Source organism: Strongylocentrotus purpuratus, unplaced genomic scaffold (genome assembly GCF_000002235.5).
Source record: "Strongylocentrotus purpuratus isolate Spur 01 unplaced genomic scaffold, Spur_5.0 spur5_scaffold_7, whole genome shotgun sequence".
Lineage (NCBI taxonomy): Eukaryota > Metazoa > Echinodermata > Echinoidea > Camarodonta > Strongylocentrotidae > Strongylocentrotus > Strongylocentrotus purpuratus.
In genome coordinates, this window is record NW_022145613.1 from 9095798 (window position 1) to 9123346 (window position 27549).

General features: G+C 37.0%; 2 protein-coding genes across 2 annotated transcripts; one reads left to right on the plus strand and one right to left on the minus strand.

Annotated features, from left to right (window-relative positions):
• Positions 1-165: 165 nt before the first annotated feature.
• On the plus strand, positions 166-12716 carry LOC578414 (hairy/enhancer-of-split related with YRPW motif protein 1). Its single transcript, XM_778583.5, has 5 exons — positions 166-687; positions 1128-1176; positions 4366-4449; positions 9333-9405; positions 10045-12716. Exons 1-5 carry the CDS (start codon positions 602-604, stop codon positions 10743-10745), a joined length of 993 nt encoding a protein of 330 aa, XP_783676.2. The 5' UTR covers positions 166-601; the 3' UTR covers positions 10746-12716.
• A 1553-nt stretch (positions 12717-14269) lies between these two features.
• LOC763532 (squalene monooxygenase-like) lies at positions 14270-27329 on the minus strand. The gene is made up of 10 exons (XM_030974988.1): positions 27097-27329; positions 24503-24749; positions 22865-23045; positions 20909-21005; positions 19724-19890; positions 18277-18407; positions 17121-17342; positions 16703-16822; positions 15436-15523; positions 14270-14527 (listed from the first exon to the last, which is right to left on the minus strand). Exons 1-10 carry the CDS (start codon positions 27202-27204, stop codon positions 14335-14337), a joined length of 1554 nt encoding a protein of 517 aa, XP_030830848.1. The 5' UTR covers positions 27205-27329; the 3' UTR covers positions 14270-14334.
• Between the last annotated feature and the right edge of the window lie 220 nt (positions 27330-27549).

Consider the following 27549-nt stretch of genomic DNA (forward strand, 5'->3'; position numbering starts at 1 on the left):
CAACACGCGACAGGGGGGCTTACCGGCCAATGACGTGCCGCCGGCGTGCGAGTAGGCAGCCAATCGCAGCACGCGACAAACGGCAGTTCGGTGCGACGGCCTGGGCGTGTGCAAAACCCCACGTAAGGCACGCGTAGAGGAAACTTATATTAGCCATTTTCAACCAATCACAGGCGCATTAGACCCCCGAGGGCTGTTCAGGCACACTCCCTAGCTCCCCCCACTGAGAAGTAGTATTTGACTGCGAGCGCAGATAACTTGTCAAACAGTTGACAGCTAAACTTCGACAAGCGGACCACACGCTTACTTGACACTTCAAGAAACTTCATCAAAACCTTCCACTCTTCAAAAACACAGAGACAGTCAGCGAGCCCAATTCTTTTCTCAACTGCAACAGTTAGTTTTCGGCAATCAACAAGTTTCAATTTTTAATTTCTACGGTGTGCTATCGTCTAAAAATCTGTAATTTGGAGCAATATCTTTCGTGACAGAACACCTTACAACACCTGTCGAGTAGTGGAGTGGGTGCCAGACTTTTGGTGCACAACATTTTAACAATCGTGCAATTTACCTGGTTACTTATTGACGGAAAGCCTGTCGCATGAAGCTATCAGTTGGTCACTGGGACATGAAAAGGACAATGAGTGAATCAGAAAGTGACGAATTATTTGACGAGACCATGAAAGGGTAAGATCATTTTTTAATAAATATTTTTTATATATCACTATTGAAGAAAACAAAAACAAGAAAGAACCTTGAACAGGTGAATGTTAATTTTGAAACTAATAATGATTTTTTTTTTATTACGGCTTTGCTATGTCTTATCAACTTTGGTTTCCAAATGATGTGTCAAAGAATATGAAATTGGGTTTCCAATAGTAGTATGTATACACAAATTTGTGTTCTTTCTTAATCAATCTGTTACAAAATATTTGATTAAAATTTATACATTCATTACACTTTTTCCTTGCCATTTCACTTTACAGCTAAAAGTGATCACCGTGACGAATTTGGTAGTCTATTGTAAATGATGTTGCTGAATATTACTGTGTTCTTTATCATCTGATTCAACATTTGATTTATTTTTTTATATTTTTAAATTTCTGTCTTTCCTTTTTTCTCCATAGATCACCGAGCCAATCATGCCCAGTGAGTGCAAGAAAGAAGCGCCGTGGGGTAAGTTTTGTCATTTAAAAATATTCTTTGAAAAAAGTATATAGATTTTGTTTTACTTATAGCTGAATTATAAACTTGATAATATTTGCTTTAAAATTTGTGAATTGGTGTCTTTTATCCCAAAATATGCGTCATCGTCTTGCTTAATTGCTCTGAGATTCTGAGTCATGAGTATTGGCCCCCAAATTCGTATCAGTGTTTAATATGTAACAGAAATAGGCAGTCAGGAATGACGGGTATGACGAAATGCAATTACCAGATTGCTATATTAATTCATCAAACAATGAATTAAATATTCCAAGGATGAGATGCAAATGGGAACTATTCTACACCAAATAAAGAGGCGTATTCTGATAACGAGATGAGGTGGTAGCTTATATGGACAACCCCACGAGCTGTAGACTCGTTGCAAATTGTACTTATATTTTCCTAGGGGCGCACTTTAAAACCCTAGAGGCTTATGTACATTGTCTTCACAATGCTATATAGATACGGTATTGTAAAATGCCACACCTGTAGTTTATGTAATTGATTTATTTTATAACGGGCCTAATTATTGAAATTCGATTAATTGACAATGGAATGGTAAACAATAAAATAAAAGATCTGAGTCAGTATCACAAAGTACACATTCAAAGGGGCAAATTCGTCTCAGAATACCATTCCAGTGCAGCTTCATCATTATGTCATTAGTATTATCCTTATCGTTATTGAGAAATACTGGCACTTGATATTGATATTATCATAAACGTACAACATGATATTATCCTCTCAGCCCCATGACATAACTGGGACGGGCTTACAAAATGAGGTGGAACGAAGTGGATCAGTGCAAAGCTCATAATGGCGAGGATACTCGGTGAACCGAACGCTATGTCATCACTTGCATTAAAAGCCGCCACGTGCACGGCCCGCGTCTAGGGCGCTTAATTCACTCAAATGACTTTTGTTCCCATCCATCCAAATACAAAACGCAGATAATGCAGTAATCATGGTGCGAAGAAAACGCGCGATTTCTTATTCAAACATTTGTCATTTTTTTGGAGGGGTGAGCTTTAATGTTTCATTTGACGTTCCACCTGATAACACAGCATGCATGGTGTACAGGAATCCAGTCACAGTAGGCAATTGTGTTTCCGATGAAGAAAAAAAAAAGGGTTACAAATAAAGAGTACGTTTGTTGCAATATTTGCTTGATTGCATTTTACGAATGTAGTTTGTATAAAGGTATAGTTGTCTTGGATTGGTGTATATGTGTTAGGCTGTTGAACAGGTACAACAGGGAAATATTAATGTTGATTGAATTTCAAATGATATAAGCTCAAATTGATCGTATCCCCACAGAAATGCTTAGGATTCGTTCACTATATCTTTAAATATTTAAAAGGAATTATAAATGAAGACCATTTTGCCAGAAAGTTTGTCACGCTATTTTCGTTAGATATATGTCCGTTTATCTCTAAATTATAGACTAATCTCAATATTTGTATTCGTTATATATTCTCGAATCAGATACACATGCACTAATTGATTTTTCATTTAAATATATTGCGTTTTCGGTGACATCTTTGCTAATTCAGACATTCAAACTTATTTTTGATACGACACAATATGACACAATATGCTTCTTAATCTACATGAAAAGTAGCACGAGAACAAAATGACATCACAATTTTATCTTGGAAATTAAGCAAAGAGTGTGTAATTTTTTGTTAAAGAAAATAACAGTATTGGTTGTAAAATGACATGATTTCTATCGAGTGATGATGATGGCATCAAATTTTTACCAAAATATTAATGATCATATTGCCATGAATATTGTAATATGCGTCATACTTACCGACAAGCGTGGATGCATTTAATTATTCATTTTAATAATGAATAGGTTAGATCATGCGTTGTCATGACAACTGAAGCCTGCAGCAATAAATCTACAGGGTGATTATGAAGAATATAGCTTTCTTGACTATAGCAGGAGTTCTTTCTCCCTTAATGATGATAAATTATTGGTCATTTCAAGAGGCAAACGGTCACCAGTAAATGGCCTGCAGTTCAAATAACTCTCCGCCTTGCAGTTACTCTTTTGAATTAGCGCGCGTGGAGAGAATTCCCCAGACAAATATTGTTTGATTTCTGCCTATTATCGCTCATATCTTCAGTTCAAGCGGGGACCCTTTGTCAATTTTCCTCTACTTTATTCAACCCCCACAATCTCAAGTGTTCCATAAGTGGCCCTCATTCGAACTTTCCGATTACTGCGTTATTTGAGTTGCTGCCTTTTTTTTCTGAATGAAAAGAGAATACTATATACACGTCAGCTATTCGCAGCTGGGCAAATCAACTCCAAAAAGCTAACGCTTTTTCTATTTGTTTACAAATCCACATCCTTATCACGTCGACTTGACTCTGTATTGATAACGTAAAGAAGTCTTTTGTGTAATTCATATAAATGGCCTACATTGTTTGTGTACTCAAAGCGAGATTGTATTGTCTTGTATTATGGTGAGAAAAATTGCGCTCAGTTAGAGTTCGGGGAATGATAAATAGTGTCATTACAAAAGAAATTGAAACATTTATCTTTAAGTGCCACTATATTGAACTTATACAAGGATCGGACACTTTAAGCAGTTTAAGAGCCACTCTACAACAAAGGCTTGTGATGATTTTCGAGAAGACAAAGGAAGTATTGGTCTATTAATTGCGTCATAATGATACGAGAAGTACATTATTTCGATAACGAAGATAACTGAAGAGGGGTATTCTTGATAACAGAAGATATATGAACTGTCTGTTGACGTCAATCGATTCGAATACTCAACAAAGAAAATTGCAAAAATCCTATTCTTTTAAGTGTAATTAATTTTTAATCTATTTTGGACGTGCCTTTTGTCATGTTTCCTTAAGTTTTAACAGTTTTGTGTTGAAACTTTAAAAATGATAGGACAATCTTGCAATCCATCCATTGATTCTAATTAAGAATTTCTTAGTTTTTTAATTTATATGAATGATCATTCATTAATTTCATTTTTTCCTTCTTCTTTCGCCACCCCAATCTTTTTTCTGTCTCTTTCCTCCCTCCCTTGCATCTATTTCTTGCTTTACCTATCTATCCCATCTTCATTACATCATGTCCATCTCTTTACCTTCCACCTCCTTATCTTCTTTCCCAAATCCTTAAAAACTTAATAGATCATCGAAAAGAGAAGACGAGACCGCATTAACAACTCCCTTACCGAGCTCAGACGTCTTGTACCAGCAGCCTTTGAAAAGCAGGTATGTAAACATTTTCTCAAACACAATAATACCTATATAAAGAAGTATTGAGATGTGATTCCGGCTTCGACGACAATACTCTGTTCAGTTGTCAAGATCCTTCAGTAGCATTTGACCCGGCGATATACTTAACCATAACCCTAACAAATGCAAGTCTAACTATAACCTATAGAGTGACGAAACAAAGTTTGGAGCAAATTTCACCGGAGCAAGTGTTGGGTCACAACATTAATACCAATCTCCAAAACTAATTAGGTATGATTCCACTGTGGAATTCAACCTTAGAAACTGTAGGTCTACTTTTGTTAAAGGTAAAGACCAGTTATAGTCATGCGATTGCATTGTGAACGAAACGTTGTGGAATCGATCAGAAAAGGTTGATCATCTAGCATTTAGCATCTGCAAGGTTCTGGAATCATCAAAATGATAAGAAATTTGGCCCATTCTTCGTAAAGTTACAAGCACTATACACAGAAAGATGTATATGGGACTACCCTATATCTCTCACAGACCATGAGAGAAACAAATTTACCAATATATGAATTAGTAGGCGGTTTCCCAGCAAATTTGTTATCATCATGTATTAGTCAAAACATATTCTTTCACATGATTGGTAATGAGAGCTTCCATTTCATTTTTTGAAATTGGGGCGTTTCCAATACTGGTCTTTACCTTTAAGATTGAGATGACAGCAATCGCTACCAAACTTGCCCCTTGGTGGTGATGACTAGCCGGTATCTAACTCAATCGAACATACTCATATGTGTATATGTCGCCAAACATGAGCTAACAAGTTATGAATTCTTCTTAATTTTAGTTTAACTTGTTGTTTACAAAAAAGGAGGGGGGGGGGGTCTATCCAAGAGAAAGCATTTTAAGATGAGGACCACTTAACTAACCTAGGTCTGTCTTGCCATGCATTATGATGCGTTGCTATTTGCACAATAAATTTGAAATATCTGGGGATGATGTATTGCTTAGTCTGATATCAATTGATAACCTGGATATCTAAAAGCTTCTTGTAATTTTCGATGCTTCCACTATGCTAACACGCACCACCATCGGATCAAACGTATCCAGGTTGACGAAAGGGTTCAGCAGCGAATGGCAGGTGGGGTGGTTGTTTTCGAGATAAGGTTATGACCTCGACGTACTTGGGGCGTAACAATGCCAGTCAATTATTCCATTCATAAAATAATACGAGACGGGGTGAATGCGTGAGAGGGAGAGAGCGAGAATAAAACTACGAATCAAATATAGCACAAAAGCATCCCTATACCCTCGTTTTTTTAATAAATTTACCAACGAAGTGAAACAGGCCCTTGGAAATTTCTCTACATAATCACTTCAAGTATTGGTATTTTATTGTAATGATCAGTTATGTGTATGACCGTTAGGGGACATCTCACGAACGAGCATCATGATTCTATCATGGTTTGGTCATTCATTGAATAAAAATACGTTAGGGTCTATGAATAGTCAATGTCAAAAATATTCTTTCATTTTTATCTGATCGAATTCCGGAGCAAAACTGGAACCATGTCATTTCCAAACGACGACTTAGGGTGGCAGGAGAGGGATGACCGGGGTACCCTAGGTACATGTATATGTAGATGGACAGGGGAGTGTCACTTTTGTTAGGTGATGTGTCATATCTTTGTGTGTAAATAATAATCATGCCACCTGCAGCTGTGCTTGTAATCGGCATTCAATTCAAAGAAGAAGATGAAAGGGATGGAACAAAACGCAGAGAAGATATGATAATATGCACTTAAGCATTGATCACAAGCATACGTCTTTTTACGTGTAAAAATATCAAGAAGCTTTTGAAAGATGTTTGCTTATTCAAGACACTCAAATCGAAAATACACACTTTGGACGATCGTCTCTTTATGAGATTGATTTTTTAATTAAGGCAAATATGAGGGTGTTTTTTTTATAGTTTACTTGCTTATCGTGCCATACATGATTTTAGTAATTTTTTAACGCTCATATTTTTAAAAGATTAAAGATTTTATCGAAAAGGAGTTTCCAAAGTACACATGGCACATCAGTTTTTACTGTAAACGCTCCATCATTTTCCTTTCAGTTTGATACGAATCATACCCTCGCCCTTCAAAACTGAATCTAAGGCACAATATTTCGTCTCCTTTCTCCTTAATGCAAATCTTGCCCTGGAGGTAAATCGTACCAGCTTACAAAACCTCCAACAAAGAGCTCATAAGGGCTTGTTCTTTTCTTTAAAAAGAAATAAGCCACTAATTTTCATCCACGCGCTGATGTACCAACCCTCTCTATACAACGTCATAGAACCCATCCCTGTTATGTTTTAACCGAGTATTATTGTGGTTGCGATTGGAAGAAAATAAATGGTCTTTCTTTTTCTTTCTTTTCTCTTCATTTTCTTTCTCCAAATACTGTATGACCACAGGATAAACTTGAGACTTTGTAAAAGATTTTTCGAAAAGTTTGCGGAGAGAGAGAGAGAGAGAGAAAGAAAATACCTTACCACAATCCGATACACAAAGGACACGCGAAAGGCACGAGCGAGTCTATCCTATTTTCTTGTATTTGAGATTTCTTTTATCTACTTCTGAGTCTATTCTTCTGTTTTCTTTTCGGGCGAGCGTGCGCAGGTGTTGAAGATATGGTGAAATAAGGGGCCTAACGAGCAAAAAGAAGAGAAGAAGGAAAAAAATACATACGATATTGTTCGCGTTTTGAGGTGGTGTGTTAACAATGGCCGCGGTTTGGGGTGTAAAAAGAGATTTGGATGCTGGTGACCTTCGTTGGTCGATTTGAGTTTCAGGTATGGGCAATTGGATCTCAAAATGCCCGAACTTGTTCTGTTACTAGTATCTGTAAAGTAAAGTTGTATTACTTTAGGATTTTCAGGTAATTACCCAAGACAGATGTTTCTAGTAATCAATTGTGGTATTTTGTCAGAACAAATTGCACAAACAGAAAATATATTACATTCGTATAAATAAAAGTATAGAACTTGTCCAACTTTCAAAACAATAATGCTTATTCGTCTCGCATACTGATGCTTAGATATCAACAAGAAGAAATAGATTAACTTTAGCATACTTTGCCCTCCATGTTTAGCGCAAACAACTGTTGCACATGAATTAGCAAGGTTCTTGTGTAGACGCAATGATAAATAATCTCGGTCAATATATGAATGAACACGAGGAGAGAGAGAGCATTCACAATGGTAGCATAAATTCACAATGGCAGTGTATAAATGCACCCATGTGTCACCCAAAAATGAATTATGTGTGTCGTTTCACCTGACTTCCGGCGAAAAGAGGAATAAAGAGGAGCCACCTTACTATAGAGAAAAGGAAAAAAAAATCTATTGAAAAGGGGATTTTTGTGTTTTTTAATTGAGGACACGCGAGATTCTCGTGGCCTTGTTTGCATAGTGGAGTTTTGGCGCGTGCTGAGGTCTCTTTGTCTCGGCCCACTGGGCATGGTGTGGGGGGAGTGTGGCGGGTCAGGTCGTCGGCTGTTCAGCAGGTTCTTTGCAACGGCAAAAAAGGAAAAAAAAAGGAGAATGGACACATAATAATATGCTAGTTTAATGAGATCGCATATTCTTTCATTTGAAAATATATCTGACTATTTAAACTTTCCAGTGGGATACTAATTAAAGTGTTCATCAATAAACCTAGACAGTAAAGATTATTTGAACAACTGATTGTTAGGCACGAGTGGCTTAATGCGTACTTCAGGACACCGTTATAATCTGTCTAGTAAGCTATCATTGTGCGGGAAAGAAATATGTTTGTGTTTTAGAGATCATGTAGGCCTGAATCTCTACCTCCTAAATCTTTTCGACTCGGCTTCTCTTCGAAGAAGATGACATAAAAGGGGATTAAGTTGTTTTAAATCGACAAGAGAAACCATAGTGGATAGTTTAAGCCCTTCGCAAGAACATTTATGTAACGGCATGTTACACATGACGCAAGGAAAACATGGAACTGATATCATCCCTCTACCCAAACAAGACAATGCGATACATCTTAAGGTTTTACTCTTTTAGAAAAGTGTTACAGTTCTCCATCCGCGATGTCTTCAAGAAGGGCTTTAGCCATTATATTCACATTCTTATAGACATACAGATACATTCAATAATACCAAAGACCTGTAAGTGTTCATTATGGACCGTTTTAAATGTACCCCTTAATCCGATTGCTAACATGGGTGTGTTTGTATGCTTAAGTAACGGGGCTTAAGTTAGGAGATATGGAGCTTCTTTCCAACCTCGAGTCACATTAATGGTCTTGGATTGTAAAAAGGAACGAAGTCCCCTTCCTATTGTACATCTCAACAAAAATGTGATTGAACAGGGATGAAATATTGCCAAGATAGTATTGTAGACTGATTTCAGAAACACTCTCTTTTCTTGTTTTCTCACTGTGAGAGCAATGGAAGAAAGAATAGTCTATATACCACCAAGACAATGTAAGATTCAAGAGTCAGTCAAACTCGTATATAGTTAACTGTGTTAATAGTGAGAAGTAATTAAAACATGAAAGTTCTTCAAATATATTCATCCTCGTTTATCTTCCTGTCCTTTCTCATTGTTGTTTGCAAAGTCTGCCTGGAGCATATGTGAAAGGAAGTGGTGAAAAGTTTCTTCAAGAGCTCATGCAAAAGCCCGTTCATTATAGGTTGCCTGAGTATTCCAGATTTACCATACGTCAATACCGTAGCTCTTCGATCATTCCTTGTGAGCTCTTCATCACCAATTCGTTATTCGAAGCTCTCGTCAACCCAATAGTCAATGAATTAAACTTTCGATCTATCAAATGGGTTGTATCCTAACAGTATTGTGGTGATAACCATCTTCCATCTTGCTTGTATCTTTACTCCAGGGCTCTGCCAAGCTGGAGAAGGCTGAGATCCTCCAGATGACCGTCGACCATCTGAAATACCTCCATGCCAAAGGTAATTACTACTTAATCTTCTAGAATTAGAAATTATTCCATGGTATCTTGCTTTCAGTAAACGCGAACAAAGGAGTACCGATATACATGCTAAGAAGATGACGCACGAACTTGCACTTTATAAGCACCTGTAGCAAAATTTCGGGGTACAGAGTTTCAACTTCACACCAGGGTGCAAAGCTGTAGGCCTTTTGCTGGGTGCAAAACTTTACACCCCATACAAACTTGCATCTTTGTTCATTTTGGGGTGCAAAATTACACACAACCATAGTGTATAGAGATGTTGTTGTTCCATCTGATGCAAAATGTTAAACTTTTTATCCTTTAGTTTATTTTATGTCGGCCAAATGTATTGTATTTTTGATAATCACACAAACGAGCATCATGATTCTATCATGGTTTGGTTATTCAGTGAATAACGTTTTCACGGTTTTTACGTAAATTAAAGGTTCTAAATTTGGATGGTTCTTTATTCCAGTTCGGAAAACAATATTAATTGGATGAAAACGTTTTTTTTCGTTTCTTTACTCATTTGTTTGTAGTTTGGGCTTGACATGAAGGGAATATCATATAATATCATACAAAAATGTATGGATACAAGAAAGCATCCATTAACACGGTTTCACTCTCTTGCACACAGGAATTGATGGATCGTTTCATCCGTATGGTGAGGCCCATGCGTACGCCATGGACTACCGTGTGCTGGGCTTCAGAGAATGTGCCTCTGAAGTAGCAAGGTACCTCGTCACCGTAGAAGGAATGGACATTCAGGATCCCCTGAGGCTTCGGCTCATGTCCCATCTTCAGTGCTATGTGGCCCAGCGTGAGTTCCAGACCCGACAGCACTACACCGTCTCCGGTCACTCCCAGTTCCCAGCACACACACATTCGCAGACTCCGGCGTTGCCGCCTCCACCGCACAGTGGTCCCCAGCACAACCCTGGCGGTGGCGGCGGCGCGACGTCGGAGCACCACCAATCCAGCCTTCCTCCAGCCGCTACATCCGTCAGTGAGAACTCACGCCAGATGCTTCCTATGATCACCAGCACGAGCCACGCGGAAACGCAACTGCAGACCTCCTGTCACGGAAGACTACCCATGCCGGTACCTCCGACCGGTGTCGTATCGTCGGCCCCCATCGGAAACAGTCAGAGTAGCCAGCTATCGACGCAGATAGCACCATCTCTGCCTATCCACAGCCAGTATTCGGTGCCCTACAATTCGTTGCCTGTCCTCTCCCCCAACGGCTACACCGGAAGTCCTACCAGCACATCCCTCAACCCACACACTGCCCTGGTGTCCAAGCCATACCGCCCTTGGGGAAGCGAAATGGCATACTAAAGACATTCGATACTCACCAAAGAAAAGGTGTGCCCATAGATTGTGCTTTGCACGATAAGGGAGATTTGGTTCTCCAGTGATTAATGAATCTTTTGATATTCTCTTTCATTTCTAGAAAAAAAGTATTAAATTGTACTTTTAAAATGCAATGCCCTAATATTATGGACCTTTAACTTCACGTGTCATTGTCGGAATTATCCGGCAGATGTATATTGATGTCTATTCATGTGTCAATCAAAAAAAATGTATCTCATTGAATCATTCAAAATTCACCTTGATCTGTTGCTGTTTTATATCGAATATCAAATGCATTGAATACTGTTCTCTTAAATATTTTCAACCCTTCGTAGGCATACCATTGGGTAGTTAACCTTCCTAATTTGCATTTTGTCATTATTTATGTGCTTCGTTTAAGGAATCATCATTGAATTTGCCATTTCGTTATTTTGTTTAGCTACATGTACCTTGCATGATTTTCGAATTGCATCATTACGTTAAGCATTGCAATAACTGCGTGTATATTACTTTGTTTGGCCGTTGATGAGACCTTTACGCAATATTATCTAAATCTAAAGTCAGTGATGGAAACAAGAAAAACATTCCAGTATCGCCATGCTCTCACAGTGTCTGGCGATATACAAAATATATGTGTGTCACTAAAACATTCCAATTTTGATTAAGTTATTTGCTTCGTTTCTTATAATTCCATGTAGAAAATAGATTTCGTAATATATTGTTTATAATTTATTAGATGAGTAGATGGTACCTCAGAAATGCTTACTCTGAAAAGTAGAAGACAATTATGGGTATTGGCCTATTTTATTACAAGGAACTTGACAATCAGAAGTCATTGATTTGACATCGCGGTTTGCATCAGCGATCTCTGTAGTGTAGGTATTCTAAAGCCGATGTTCATCAGCGAAATATGTGATTTTCATCTCTTGTTTTTTTCAAATCTAGGAGGAATATTTTTTCTCTAGATTCTCATGTTAGAAAGATAATCCTGATATTTCAATATAAGTTCAGATATTCTCAAATATCTTAATTTTGAATTTTGATTGGACAATTTTTTCTCATATTGAATGGCCCATTTTCTTGAGAGCAACTATTTCTGTCAATTTGCTCCCGGGGTAAATCATCTTTCACCACCAACTTTCATGTTCTCCACAACTAATTATGAAATATATATATATGTGTTTCGAAATGAAGTCTTTAAGGATTTGGCATGTCCGATAATTTACAGCCACCCCCCCCCCCCCCCCAATCAGAAGAAAAGAAGGTGAACCAGAGTGGCCAATTATTTTCAATTTCATTTGCTCTCCACAAAGATGTTCATGAAAAGCCTTTAAGTTGACAGTACAGATTAAAAGTAGCCTCTTTTTCTTCATAATTTTTCTTCTCGAACAGTTTAGACTTGCGAACTTTGATCGATTGCACCGAAAAGCAACTTTGCAAAGTGGTTTTATTGTAGATTTATTTATTGACCAATGATTGTAACACAATATTTCGCTGTAATTGAATGTTATGCTATTTAATTTAAAAAAGTGTAACTCGAGATCATATTTATGTAGATGAAAGACAATTATACGTATATGGTCGGCGTTCCCCGACTATTACCTCATTATTTAATAATTTATTCATCTCTTAACTTATTGTGTAAATAGCTTATTAATTACATTGTATAAGAAAGCTACGATCAATCATCTATACAGGTTTAATTGTTTTTCGCGAACGAATGCATGGTTATAGGCAGGAAAACAGTAAACTTAAAATGTTTACCTCTTTGCGTTATTGACAAGCAATAAATAAAAAGAGTAATATTTGCTTCCTCGTTTATTTTTGTAAAAAGAAGCCAACAAATGTTTGATTTGCATTTCGTCTAAGCAACCGATTTCATATTGTGTATTATTTATTATTGTGAAAACGAAAACGATGAATAAAATATGAAGATAATTGTATGTAGACACCAAATATAGAAAAGTAAAGCTCTCTTGCGTTATTTTATGTAGTGTTTGGTTCATCATGAGCAGGATAGTGTGAGAGCGTCGCTATCGAAATGTGTGTTTTTGCAGGTAGGTGTGGCGTGAGGTTGGGTGAAGCTATTTAGGGAGCACTTCGTTTGAGGTGGTCACTGTATGCAGAGGAGGGTCACTTATATTACTTTGTGCATGACATGTGATTGAACAAGGTAATCGAGAGAGAGAGAGAGAGAGAGAGAGAGAGAGAGAGAGAGGGAGAGGTAGGAAGGGTCGTTTTGGTCTTTACGCGTATACCAATCTTTATCTTTATCATCATCATCATCACTACCATCTCCTCCGCATCATAATGATCGCCATTTATCATCATGACGATGCTAAAAATCGCCTTGAGGGGAGTGTCATTTTCTTTTCAATCGGCCTTCTTTTTCTTCTTTATTTCTCCATGTTCTCTCCTCCTCTCTCTCCCTTTCTCTCTCTCTCTCTTTCACTACCCCCCTCTCAATCTTCTCTCACCCTTTTTTCTAAAGATATATTCAGCAACACCATAAAACATTAAACATCATTATGTAAATGTATTACAAAATGGTCTAATCATAGTTAACGTACACTAAAAAAGACAAGATAAGACAGAAACAATGGAAGATTCTGTCAACTTTACGTTCAGTGTTTATATAAGCAAGATGAGTATAATACATCGTTATTTGCCGAGTTGAATTGAATTGAAGATATGATATGATATGATATGAAGCTATGATACCATAATATATCTATACCATATATCAAAAGATTACAGTACAACAAGGCCCTCGAATGGAATAGGTTATATAATATACGAATATAATTATGTAATATGTAAACATGCTCTAGCAAAGGTCATAAATGAAATATCTGTTGGAATATATTGTCGATAAGACATTATTCTTAGAATATTGTCATCAGTTGCGTATCTACAGATTATGGCACTCGGGGCGAATAATGACCCCCCCCCCCCCCCTCCGTGCCATAACTTATTACGCTATTGTGTAATTGCTATTTTATACGTTTTATCCTATTATATATCAGGAACGCAATATTCAACTAAAGGCTAATGAAACTGAAATGATAGGGAGCAATATATAAAGAAATTGTGAGCCACTTAAACCATTTAAAAGCTGCACCCTATATTGGGTTACAAAATTATGAGATCACGAAGCAACATTGTGCGAGGGGGCAAAGCGACTAAATTTAAGGAAGAAACTGCATTTTAAACCCGAAAGTCCCTCATTTTTAGTTAGATTTACAATGCGTATAGGGGGCGTTTATAATATAATCATAATTTCCATCCTTTCCTCCTTCCCACAAGTGCCACCTCTGCACCCCTATACATACGCCACTGGTAGTCACCGCGTTTGTTTGAAATTAAAGACCGTCAATACTACTGGGCCAGAAGGGATTAGACCACACAGCGAGGTCACTGACAGGTGGCTATCTCATTCACTCAGCTCTCAACTAACATAAGAAAAAGAGGATCATGGGGAACCAACAGGCACCGATTGGGGAGGTTTCTATACAGAGGGAGCAAGTAGCTACAAGTAGGACAGTGGGGCTTTAAGTGTCCTTCATTTTGTTCGTTAATTTTTCACGGCTTTGCTCTCAGCGAACCAGAGGGAGAAGAACATCAAGGATGACCGAATGAAGACCAGCGGCCCATCCAGCAGAGCAAGAGGTTTGGCGTACCACGGTGCCGATTTGAGGAGGTAATAAGCCGTGTAGAGATTAACCCGCAGGAAGTGATAGAGCAGCAAGCCGGGGCGAGGTTCCAAGCTGTTGGTTGGGAGGTGAGGTGATCGAACTGACAATAATTTGCGTAAATTACCATAATCTAAGTGAGCTTACGATTATCTAGGTTAAATTACGATAATTTGCAATATGATTCTCTCGTAGTAAAAAGTACAATGCTGATAAAATATAAGAGGCAAACAAAGAAAGTGTACATATTTAATGCTATTCTGTTTGAAGAGGGTTAAAAAATGACCGATGCCTGTAATGCAAGAATATGCTCGGAATGCCTGCATTTCCATTAAGACAAAAAAAAAGGATCTTGGGTTTTTAGTCCCCCAAAGGAATGCAGTTATTAAAAGGGAATTCTGATTGACAAGCACTTATTATCTCACTTTAATTTCTTAAAATAACAATTTCAATCACCTATTGCGTATCACAAAGAAAGGATTTTCGGTTTGAATTCCTTTGTACGTCATTTACATGATCGCAAATCTCACAGGTTATGGTCAACACTATCAAAGTTGACTGGGGTTATTTTTCGAAGGTTTTTGCAATCTTGTCAGATCGTGTTTTATAAGATGATGACGTGGATCCTAATCAAATGATTGGTTGAGAGCGTACACATGACCAGGCATTTATTTTGCCTAACACGTAATTTTGATAATGACTGGTCATTATCAAATGCTAATGACCGGTCATTAATAAAGTAATGTTATAAAACATCATTTTATTAAACAAATAAAACATAATATTATAAAACAAATGATACACATTATTTTGTTCGGGCATTAGTAAAATTTCCCACACTCGGTACCTTCAAAACGGTCCAAACACCCTCGGATATCGCCTCGGGCGTGTTAGACTGTTCCAAACTGAGGTACCTTGTGTGGGTAATTCTTACTTATGCCCTCACTGTTGTGTTCTATTTGTATACTATTCGTGATGCTTACCATGAGAAGATGCGTAGGGGTCCGTCTAAGCATTCGCCACCACTCATGACGTAGTGAAAGGCTCCAAGGCGAAACTTTGACAAGTACCCTGACAAAAAATACAATACAAAATAGATCAACTTTGTCTTGAAACGTGAATATAAAACAAAAAATTGTGAGCGTTTTCACTGTTATTTTGCAAGTGTGGAAGAACATCAGAGAAAACATGTTCCCTGAAAATCATGGCTCATCAGATGCCTTCATATATTCAAAATATGACATATAACAGCTTAAAAATGTGGACCACAATTTTATGCCACTTGTTTGTGTAGTCCCATATACATCTTTATGTGTTCAGTTTCTGTTACGTTTACCACAACTGGGTCAATGCTTATCATATATGTTGGCGTATACGGTATACTGTGAGGTTTGGAATCATCACAATGATAAGATAAGATAATGGTACAATAAAATATGTGTATAATATTATGCTTGGGATAACACAAACTTGTGGCAAGAAAGTTTGGTTCAATCAATTTAGCTATTTCCTCTCATTCTTCAAAGATGGGGGCATTTTCAAATGCCTTATTTTTTAAAGGATATTTTGTCTATAATATGCTCCTACACTATAATCAAGCTCAGAGATTAGTTTTCATCTTTTCCCGAAAATTTACGTTATTCCATAAAAAAAAGACCTTGATTGATTAGGAAACTTCCTATATAGTGTAACATTTTAGAACCTCATCTTGGACATAAGTGAAATATCATAGGAAGTTGTAAAATGTGTGGACACCTTTGAAAACCATCTCTCGCCCAAAAGGCTCATCGATCCCATATGTTGGACATAATATGAATGAGAATCTCCAAAACAAATCCAGATCAATATGATTACATGAAAAAATATCATTTGAGGATGTTACAACATGGTGTATACATGCAACGCAAAGGGGCTCACCATTAATTTAATGAACGGTGTGTTAATAACAAACTCCTAAACATTATTAAGATGAACTACTGAAATTGAAGCTAAAGCCCGTTGAAAAGAGGTTGTCATTTGATTGTGTTATACCTGCGTTTATCTTCACTGTGAAGGTAATTATAATTATGCCAGTATTATTTAAAACAATGTTTGCACTTTTTATTTTGCATTCACTTTGTTACGACATTATTCATACATGGCGTATTTAGGGCTATGCTAGTCACTGACGCAGCAGGCCTGCGTCAAGCAAGTGACGCCACGTGTGCAACAGGCATAAGACACATGATGACAGTTCTAAATTGATCTTACGGTCTTTTGAGAGGAGGACTGTCTGGATGCATTGAGCGAGGACGTTGATGGCGAGGGCGTGGCTTGAACGACGCTTCTTCTGGAACCAATTGAGTGATTCGGCCATCGCTTCATCATCATCTGTCATCGATACCATAGGAAATAAGGTAATGAACACAATCTCAAAGACTTTCGAGGACTCGATACCATATTTACATCCTTAATTATTTTCGGATTTCGTCATCTATGATTGTAATTTTTCGAAAGCCTTTGTTAATGGTAGTCAAAATAAAAAATAATGAGATATAGATTATAAACCTTGCACTGTGATATATCGGTGGTTTTCATTCTGTGCATGTCTAAAGTAGAATAAAGAACAATATACTTTTATGTTGCCACGTCCCCCAATCATCAACATCGACGTCTTTGATCAACTCACCGAGCGAATCCATTTCCTTCAGTATGTCGGTCCAGAGTTGAATATCTTTCAGGCCTGAAGTTATTCCGCTTCCTGTGATGGCACTACGACTGCTGAGAGCGTCGCCTAGCAACATGATGCCGGGTTTCAGGAGAGGCGCAGAAGGGATGTAGTAGGCGGGAATGAGACGGAGGCGTACGGAACCCGCCTCCAAGGCTGGTCCAACCACTTCCTTGTAATGATCTAAAATGTAAAGAATAATAATTAAATTGAATTTATATGGCTATCCACCATGCAAGGTGCTCAAGGCGCTTCAATATTACCCCGACTCTGCTAGGCTACCAATTTCGTTCAGTATGTCGGTCCAGTATTTTCGTTGACCTTATCTTTATATTTTGTTTTATGTATGCACCAGCCAATGTGGAGAGCCTCTCGACAGAATTTTTTTAAATTCTTTTAGGTGATCCTCAGGCATTGGCTGGTGCTAAATATCATTATGTTTACAGTATGTTCTATCATTTGTTAACCTTGTGATATTTTGTATGTTATCATCTTGCCTGGAAATGAAATAAATTAAATTAAAATTAAATTAAATTCGGTGCTCACATCATTCAAGGAATTCCTCCACCGGTACCCATTAAACACCTGGGTGGAGAGTGGCACATGTAGATTAATGTCTTGCCAAAGGACATTTGTGCCGTGGCAAGACTCTAATCGCAGACCCGGTGATTCACAGTCCGCTGACCTATCCACTAGACCACAACACCTCTGTAAATGTAAATTTAGGAAAGACTAACCTTATTTTCAATTTCTTTTCTCAAACTGAAACATAAATCAAAGCATGTTATTGCTACTCAATATGGCAAAACACGTCAACATTTTTGAAAGTTAGTATTTGTCATTTAATTTGAAAACCTGTACTTTGCATATCCATTGTAAATGTGGAGTACCCAATACAAATGATAAAAATGAATCGTAATCTGGAATCGGCGAACTCTTACTTTGATATAAAAATGGATGCGAACCTCTAATCCAACCAAATCTCTCTCTCTCTCTCTCTCTCTCTCTCTCTCTTTCTCTATGGGTGGGTGCGTGTGTTTATGTTACAAATATATTCCTTGATTGTGACAAAGACGGTAGTTTGAAATCATTACTGTTGGGATGTACTGTTGCTAACCTGGCAGTTCAGGTACAATAGTTTCCATGACGAGTTGCTGCAGGTTCTGTGGTTTATTGGTGCCGAAGAGTGCCAGTAAGCGGACTGTCTCGGGACAGGTCCGATACGATACTCCTGCAATAGAATTGCACCTGAAACAATATTTCAGAATTAACCATTAAACAGTGTGGTATTGTTTTCCCTAGCATTACAATCATTTTGAACCAGTGAAAACACGCAATTGAATTTCAATTCAATGCAGGCCACACGTATGATTTGTTTCTTTCAATTTGACTCTCCGCGCAATCACTTTAATTTGCGTCATTTAAAGGGATAGTTGAGTTCTGTTTTCAGACCGCAAGTGCCTTTAAAGTGCATTTTTATTGCTCTTATCCTTATCTATGAGCTTACTAATGCCATTTTAGGACCTAAAATTGCTATGAAGGTAATTTTAGACCCCAAAATGTGTGAAATTTAGCCAATTTGATCATACCAATTTAGTTCCACTTTCAAAAATACGGGCCGGCTGGTTGTGTGTAATATAACCAAAAAGGCCAACCTGCGCAATGGCTGAAATACAACGTAAAAGGCGCTAATTCGTTTTTTCAACGGCTGGTTCAAATTATCGTATAGCCTATTTGTGGTTGTACATAAATATTAGAAATCGTTATATTTATGGATATTTCAGCCGTCTCTGAACGGATTTTGATCTAACAAAGATGATTTGTGATTTAAATTGTTCTTTCAAATTTGACACCCAGTTTTTCATTATCTCACAAAAAAATTATTTTGTGTATTGGCCTCTGCAACAGATCTGCAATAAATTAATCTACTAACACTTTTATTAAATGGTCCCTTGCCTTTAATTCCTACACTACGTCATTTACTAAATCCTTTAGCAAAACTTTTTTCACGAAGCCATAACCTGAATGCCTAAAAATTGAAGTGGACCTCGCAAACAAGTTCACCCAGCATGCAAAGTAAAAGTGAATTAATGTATCCAAAAGTGTCCGACTTTACCATTTAAAATTCAATACATAATTATATTATTACACATGAATTGAATTTGAATTTGAATTCTACAAGGTTGCGGTCGACCGGATTATAAATCCAAGTAACCGGGTCCGCGACATTTCCGGATCCACCACATTTACGTCCATTTGGTGCAAGTAAATAAATTTATAAACTAATAAATCAAGTTAAGACTTTTTTCTGGACCTGGGAAAGCTTAACATTTTTATTAAAGTGGTTTAGTTATCTCACACGTTACGAATATAGATAAAAAGATTATTGAGATTAAATTATTATACATAAAAGCAATTTCGTCATTGACAAAATTGCTACACTGTAAAGAAACAAACATAATATGTAAATACGTAAATAAATCAACAAATATTTAAATTGTATCAGTTTCCTAATACGTAAATCAAAGAATATTGAAATGAATATCTGTTCTACAACCCAATACCAGAATCCTTCTATATGATTGTCCTTGAAGTCGGAAGTCTTCTTTATTCTCATTCCTAGAAAGTAAGATGATGGTTTGGTCAATATCTCGTCGTTCAGCGTCGAGAACTGCTTGCGAAAATTAGAGAAAGCCCCATCAGCGATCACGGTCAGAGGAGCTTTGAGCGTCTGTAAGAAAATCATTTTTGAATATTCATGTTGGGGCTGTAAATTGAGGTATCGTGATGGAGCATATAAATCTGTACCGTCAAGTTTTTAATTATTAAAAAAATATATATCATGATTTTGTAAGGTTGCTGTTCAAGCGATAACCACATAAGGTATCAAATATAGCGGCGATTTCAAGGTAACAGCCTACAAGGGCGCCCTCTAATTGTTTTCCCCTTTTATTCTGTAATGTGAACCTGTTTGTCATACACTTCTAATTTCATACTTGAGCCCTGTCTTTTGAAGATTTTCGATTGATCCAGATTGATCACAGGTCCTCCCAGGCGCGGATCCACGGGCCGATTCTACCGGCCCGCCCCTCCCCCCGCTTATTCAACGGCGCAAAAAAATTCCTCAAAAACTGGACCCCTCCCCCCCCCAAAAGTGCTCTTACCCCCCCCCCCCCCCCCCCCCCCGCTTATTCGCCGTTTGCCGGCTTGATCTGCCCCTTGGTCCTCCAATCAATCGCACATTTACACGATTCTGTCTCTTTAGTGCAGGGTTGCGATTGATATCAAGTTGCGATTGATTTGAATCAGTCGCGAATATTTATAGAACGAGGTCTTGAAAGTCAAATAACACAGAATACATATATACAATAAGATAAAGAAATCAGATAAAGTAAAATGATAAAGATAAAGCCAAATGCAAACAGTGTTTGCCATTTTTTTAACACATAATATCAGCGATAAAGTGTTATTATAACATGGAAAAGTATATATTTAAAACAAATCTGGGAAAAAAAGAAATTTATGAAAAAGTGTTTACTTTTTGCAAAGTGTTTCTGATTGTTTATTTCTTCTACACTCATTTTGCCAACTAAATCTGTGATATTAAAAAAAAAAAGTGAACTTCAATTTGTAACTGATATCTATAATTGTATTTTCTTATCATATTTTGAATGGCCAAGAACATCATTTTGAAATAAATGTGGAAGGGGACAACAACAAAAAAAAAAAAAACAAACAAACAAACTCACATTCATCGTTTGTTCACCCTTGTTCTTGTACTCTACACCTACAATTCGATGTTTCTCCTCGAGGAGATTGGTCACAGTAGCCTCTATGTATGTCACACTAAATTGATGGTGAGAAGGAATGATAATGATACTTATATCAATTTATATTGCGCAGGTTACATATAAGTAAACTCTACTGCGCTGTAACAAAACAATCCAAACAGTGCTGCTTTACGGACACACAACCAAAAGCTATTCATAACCTTATCAAAACAAATTCGTATGCAACAAAACCTTTGAAGAGGGTACCATAATTATGGGGGCTTTTCTTATGTCTAGTGCAGGTTATTCCAAACCTTAGGAGCGGCACAAATGAAAGAAAAATCTCCACCTAAAGAGTTAGTTTTGTTATTGTTTTGGGTAGTTTTGGAGCAGTTTGTCTTGTGAAATCGATAAGTTATATGAATATAGCTTTATATTAAAAGATGATAAGCATATAACAATAATTGTAAAATTCATTCACTGTATTCCGGCACTATGTAACTGGTATTAAACAGGGGAGCTGGGGCGTTCCAGCGGTGGAGTCCAATCAACTAATTTCTTGAGTCACTTAGGCACCCGCCCAAAAATGTGATGACGTTTGTCTTTCGTGTCAAAAAAAGCTGGGGCATTTTCTCATATCTCTGTATCATCAGCAATCAGTGGAGAAAATATTTTAAAAAAAACATCGCTCCCAGGTTCCTGGTCTGAACAATAAATTATGACGTGGAGTGTTTCAGAATTGTTCTTCTGACCTAGTACCCAATTACTACACCCGGATTACGAAACACATATACTGATGATTGATATTGATTTATTTCGTCCACAATGTGGAAATATGCTTCCCACCAGCATTAAAATAATACCCCCAAAACAGAGTAAAATAATATGAAACATGCAAAACAGTGAAGCAAACAATTTCAAAACAGAAAAAAATCTCGTCATTTCACAGAAATAACTTTTACGCCATCCAAAATTGTTAAACTTCCTTTCTGATTAGATGATTAAAAATATCTCTCCACTACTTTTAACGGGCTATTGAATATAATCATCGTTGATATATTAATCTTTGTGAGAACAATTTATAAATTCAAATAATAATGATCATTATTGCTATTGTTATTATTATTATCAACGCCATCATTGTTAATCAAAGTGGATAGATAACTGCAGTTATATCATTGTGGTCAGGCGCGTACGCAGGGGGGAGGGGTTAAACCCCCCCCCCTTGAGTTTTTTTTATGTGTATGTTTTGTGTATGTTGTTTGAGAAACCCCCCCCCCCCCTTTGAGTTTTTTTTTTTTTAATTAAAAAAAAAAAAAAAAAAATTATGTCAATGGCTGACCTAAAAAAGGTGACCTTACCCCCCCCCCCACCAACGGAAGAAAATGTCAAATTTTCAAATTTCGAGACCAAAAAAAAAGTGTCCTCTTACCCCCCCCCCCCCCCCCCCCCCCCCCCCCCCCACTGAGTGACTTTTCGGCTGGCTGAGTCGTTGCGATTTTTTTTTTGGAATCCCCCCCGCCCCCCTTTAAAAAAAAAAAAAAAAAAAAGTCCGCTTATTTTTCATCATTCTCAGAAAGTAAAGTCTTTGGTTTCCCTTCTCACACAATGTTTTTTTTTAATGATTATACTAATTATAATAATTACTCTAAGATCAAAAGTAATAATGACAATAATAATAATAATGATGATGATAATTGTGAAATAAACAACTTTCACAAATTAATCACAATGCTTCAGGCGCTATGAATACAGTTATCGTTGTTTTCTTTGCTGTTTAACCTGCATGGGCCCTGTTTCATGAATTTGTTTTTATCAGTAACAAGTTACAATTACTGTTATAAACTATACTGAAAGTGTGGAATTAGATTTAGATTTAGCATTAATTATTGATTTTAAAAGAATTGTGAAACAGGGCCCTGCTCCTACACTCACTTATTTTCCGCCATGGCAGCTTTTCGCAGACTCATAACAAAGCGACCGTAGTGGAAACTGTAGCCAACCCGGATTCGTTCGGTTTTGTCTCGTGGATATTGGAAATCCAACGGTTTCTTCGTATTCGGATCATGAATCACCATACCATCCAGTCTGTTGGCTCCAAAACCGGATAGACAATCTTCGTAGATAACATAAACAAACATACCAAACATAGTAAAGTTGAAATCGTTTATGGGGCTTTCACATATACACTCCGGGGCCCGTACGGCGAGTAAAAACAGACATTTGGGATTTTTTTTTCTCTTATCCTCAATATCCATAATAATAATACATTTGTACATTAATAACTCAATGATTGAGTGAAACATAACATAGGCTAAAGATTAAAGTATATTCAACAATTCTTCCAGCTTAGTATTATTTTCTTTGCTAACACATTCATATCTTAAAAATAATCTTAGCAACGACTTGAATTAAAAAAACAAAGTATGTGGGTAGTAAACAGAACCATTAACAATCTTCTTAACGTAACATTTATAAATTGCATATTGCGCATAATCTAAAATAATATTCAGAAGTGAATATTTCTTGTTTCCAATATCCTTTCCTATAACTATTATCTTCTGATCTATTTGTATTTCTATTTGGAATAGATTAAATATCAAATTACATATTATTTTCCAAAACATAGTCACATCCTTGCAATATAACATAAAATGAAAAGTTGAGTCAACTTGTCCACAAGAGTTGCATAAATTATTATTAACAATTTGCCATTTATATAAGTTTTCTTTTGAGGCAATAAACATAATTATGAATCATCTTGAAATTAAATTGTTTAACTTTATTATTACGATTTTGCTTTAATTTAAATAAAAATACATCCTTCCAAACAAAGTCATTATCCAAATCTAAAAAGAAATTCCAAAAGTAAATGATATTTGGTTCTTTTGACTTTTTACGTAATAACAAACGATAGTAACCTTTCACTTTCATAACAAAAACATTTACTTTATCCCCTGTTTCTACTTCTATCATATTCGAAATATCACATTCTTGTTCAAATTCATAGCTTAATCTATCCAACCAACACTGTGGAAATGCTTTCTTTAATTTTGTATATTTAAAATCAAATAAGAGCTGTTGTGCTTTCACTTTTGTATTTAGTATTGTAGAATCATTCCAAATACCATTTGTAAACACATTATGAATTTTCAATAAACCGGCCTCTTGCCATTCTCGATAAAACAGTATTTTGTTCCTAAAGGTAATGTTACTATTTTTCCAAATAATTTCATTTGGTATATTTCTTACTTTAAACATATCAATGAATTTGAGTTCTGACCAAGTACAAACAAGATCTACATAGATCTACACCTCCCAGGCGCCGCAGAATATGTGACCACACATGCCGTAGAAATGAAAATCGGAAGGTTCCCGTACGGTCTCTAAATCCACGGCAAGCCGCCGGGTAGGGAAAATCGTACGGGGCCCGGTTTATATGACCTAGGCATAAGGCAACACAAAACAGATGTTGAAATGTATGTAAGGTAGCATAAATCCAACATATTTCGGCAAATCATTTATTCTTTAAATTTTTTGAAACATTTTATTTTATAACTGTTGGCAACCTACCAGTCAGTCCAAGTTTGGCCAATGTTTCGATGCCACCTGGATGTATGGTCTCACCAACGATACGATCTGGCTGCCTCATGTCCCTTTCGAATACGGTCACTTTTCTTCCATCTCGCGCCAAAACGGTTGCCATGACAGAGCCCATAATGCCAGACCCAACGATGATAACTTCCGGGGAAGAGTTTAAGGCGCCATTCGCATTCCCAGTTAGTTTCCTCTGATGTGTCTGACGTCCAGATATGCGTTTCTAAACGTAATTTGGGTAAAAGATACATTGCACATATTTACCTAACCATACGATTTACACTTCTCGAGTAAGAAAAAATAGAATAAAAACCCTGTTCCATACCACTGTCTCTTGTTAGCTCACTAATGATTGACAGATGTCGCAAGATGAATGAGTTCTGGAGCATATTTTTAGGGTGGAGCTTAGCAGGTCTGAATTTTAAAAAAATGAATATTTGCAAATCTATGAAATATATTTAGATGTTTGAATAATGTATGCATCCCTGTATATCAAGAGGAATCAAGTTATATTTGGATTTCACCCGACCTTTAAAGGTAATACAAAGTTTTGGGAAATTTTGAAAATTGGGTGGATAGTCATTCTTTACAATTTTGATAGAAAATTTAGCCCCTAAACAGGGGCGGATCTAGCTTTTTGCTAAGGGGGGGGTTGACCAATAATGACGATGCGGAGCATCGTCCACGAGCCGCGAAGCGGCGAACCGATTTTTTTGGGGGTGTTTATTTGAACCCCGTAAGTGATGTTTTCCTGGCATCTATTAACACAATGGAGACCATAAAAAGCAGTGCATGAACACGTCCGTATTACACCCAAATGTATGGTAATTTACCCTGTATGCCAACTTTTTTGCATGATTCAAACATACCTTCCAGTAAAAAAAGATGCGAGACTGGATTGCCGCAACTTCTTTGCCCTGTTTGCTTCCATATTGCTTGTCACTACACTCAGACCAGACTGATAAAAAAGTGAGCAACTTGAACAAGTAATCCAGGAAATGAGCAGCCCAGCTCAGCGTGAGTTGCCAGGTTAAATCTTCACAAAATCCCCACCCAAACGACACTTAAAATATCCCCAAAGTTGCCCAATTTTGACAGAAAATCCCCAAATTCGTTTTTCATAAAACTCAATATTATTTTCATTCCCAAATATTTATTTTTCATCCCCAAAGACTTCAACAATCCCCCAATTTTTTTTTTTTTTTTAATGTGGGGATTTTGGGGATGAGAATCGGCAACGCTGGCCTAGCTTGTCACTTCGGCGGTGGCCCGTGTCCTCAAAAAAGCTGATGGGGGGGGGGGGGGGGGGGGGGAGGGGCAAGGGACTCTGTGACATTTGTTCGCCCAACCCCCCCCCCCCTCCCCCCAAAAAGAAATAATAATAATAATAATAATAATAATAATAATAATAATAATAATAATAATAATAATAATAATAATAATAATAATAATAATAATAATAATAATAATAATAATAATAATAATAATAATAATAATAATAATAATAATAATAAATGAAATAAATACATAGAAATAGAATAAAATAAAATTACAAGTTTAAAAAAAAAGATAAGATTTAAGATTTTAAAAAAATGGTCCCCGGATTTTTTTTTTTGGGGGGGTTGCAACCCCCCCAACCCCCCCCCCCTCTAGATCCGCTTCTGCTAAAACACCTCTACTTTCGAGAAAAATTGAATATAAAAATTTACCGGTGCTCCCAGTAAATTTTGATTAATTTCAAATAGCGCATATGGCTGTTTCACGGTAGCTACGACCATGAAAATCTCTCAATATGTAGATGTGATATATAATTTTCAAACGGGAATAGCTAATTGGTCGATTTTAGTCAATAAAATTATTTTATAGCTTGACCTTGAGAGGGAGCTATACAACATGAAGAGTTTATTATTTACAATTTCGTAACTTAAGACTCGATTTCAACCGCGAGAACGATCATTAAATATTGTAGGATCGCATAGGCCTCCTATATGTTCATTTGAACCAAATTCATGACCCCATACCAAAACTTTGTATTACCTTTAAGTTATTGGCTACATTTGCTACTCCATTGGAAAATTTAAAAAAAAAACTGTTTTAAATCAAACAAGATGTGGCCCATTTAATGTGTCGTAATGTACATCCGACCTTTATGGAAAGACCCTGACTATGTACTCAGCAACCAGGAGATTGACAGCTTTAAGTATTCTCCGAGGGACTTTGTAATGAGGATCAATGCCTTACCAATAGTGAATTCACTTGGTTTCGAACCCGTGTCCTCCTAGTAACGACACTGTTACCCACTGACGCTGAGCCATTCCGCCTCGAAAGCAACATTGAAATTAGAGGTTACTCAATAATAAAATGGATATCTCTGTCCTACATGTAACACTTCCCTGGATGTGTAAAATATATGAAACATTGAAAATAATATCGCCAGGGACATTTGTTTGTCTCGCAATGTATGGTCAACAAGGGATCTAAAAGATCACGACGATTCGACACATTGTCATATACGTTTTCATTTGTCTACCGAATTCTAAGGCTGTAACATGTCTCCATTAAATTCTTACCATTTTGGTGACTCCTCGCAGCCCAAGGAACCCGCCCAAGATGTAGGGCAATGAAAGAATAAGTACCAGTACCAAACTGGCGATGGTTATACCTGCCACAAATTCCATATTACAGTTGCACACGACAGTCCGTCCGGCAAATGAGGGAATTCGTAATATTCATAAATCGAGAGCAAAGTAAGGGATTCATAAATCGAGAGCAGAGTAAGGGCGTCGCTAAAATGTTGATCTCGTGATCGGCGAAACAACGAACCTATAGGCTATTTAAGCTATGATAGCGTGTGACTACTCTTGTGAAAGTTATAAAATAAGGTAGGCAGGAAATCCGAGAGATGTGAGTTTTGTCTGGCAGTACGTTCACTTCACATTTCCAGATGGTTAAAGGTCGGTCCCCAAACATGTTTGATACACTTAATTAATTTTAGAAATCCAAATTACACGCACACAGGGGCG

Excerpts from the sequence above, each read along its gene's own strand:
- LOC763532 (XM_030974988.1), bottom strand. The coding sequence starts at position 27,204 with ATGGAATTTGTGGCAGGTATAACCATCGCCAGTTTGGTACTGGTACTT. Across the intron at positions 24,750-27,096 it reads TGCGAGGAGTCACCAAAATG|AAACGCATATCTGGACGTCA; the intron begins GTAAGAATTTAA and ends AATTACGTTTAG. Across the intron at positions 16,823-17,120 it reads GAAGGAAATGGATTCGCTCG|ATGATGATGAAGCGATGGCC; the intron begins GTGAGTTGATCA and ends TATCGATGACAG.
- LOC578414 (XM_778583.5), top strand. The coding sequence starts at position 602 with ATGAAGCTATCAGTTGGTCACTGGGACATGAAAAGGACAATGAGTGAA. Across the intron at positions 4,450-9,332 it reads CAGCAGCCTTTGAAAAGCAG|GGCTCTGCCAAGCTGGAGAA; the intron begins GTATGTAAACAT and ends TCTTTACTCCAG. Across the intron at positions 9,406-10,044 it reads GAAATACCTCCATGCCAAAG|GAATTGATGGATCGTTTCAT; the intron begins GTAATTACTACT and ends TCTTGCACACAG.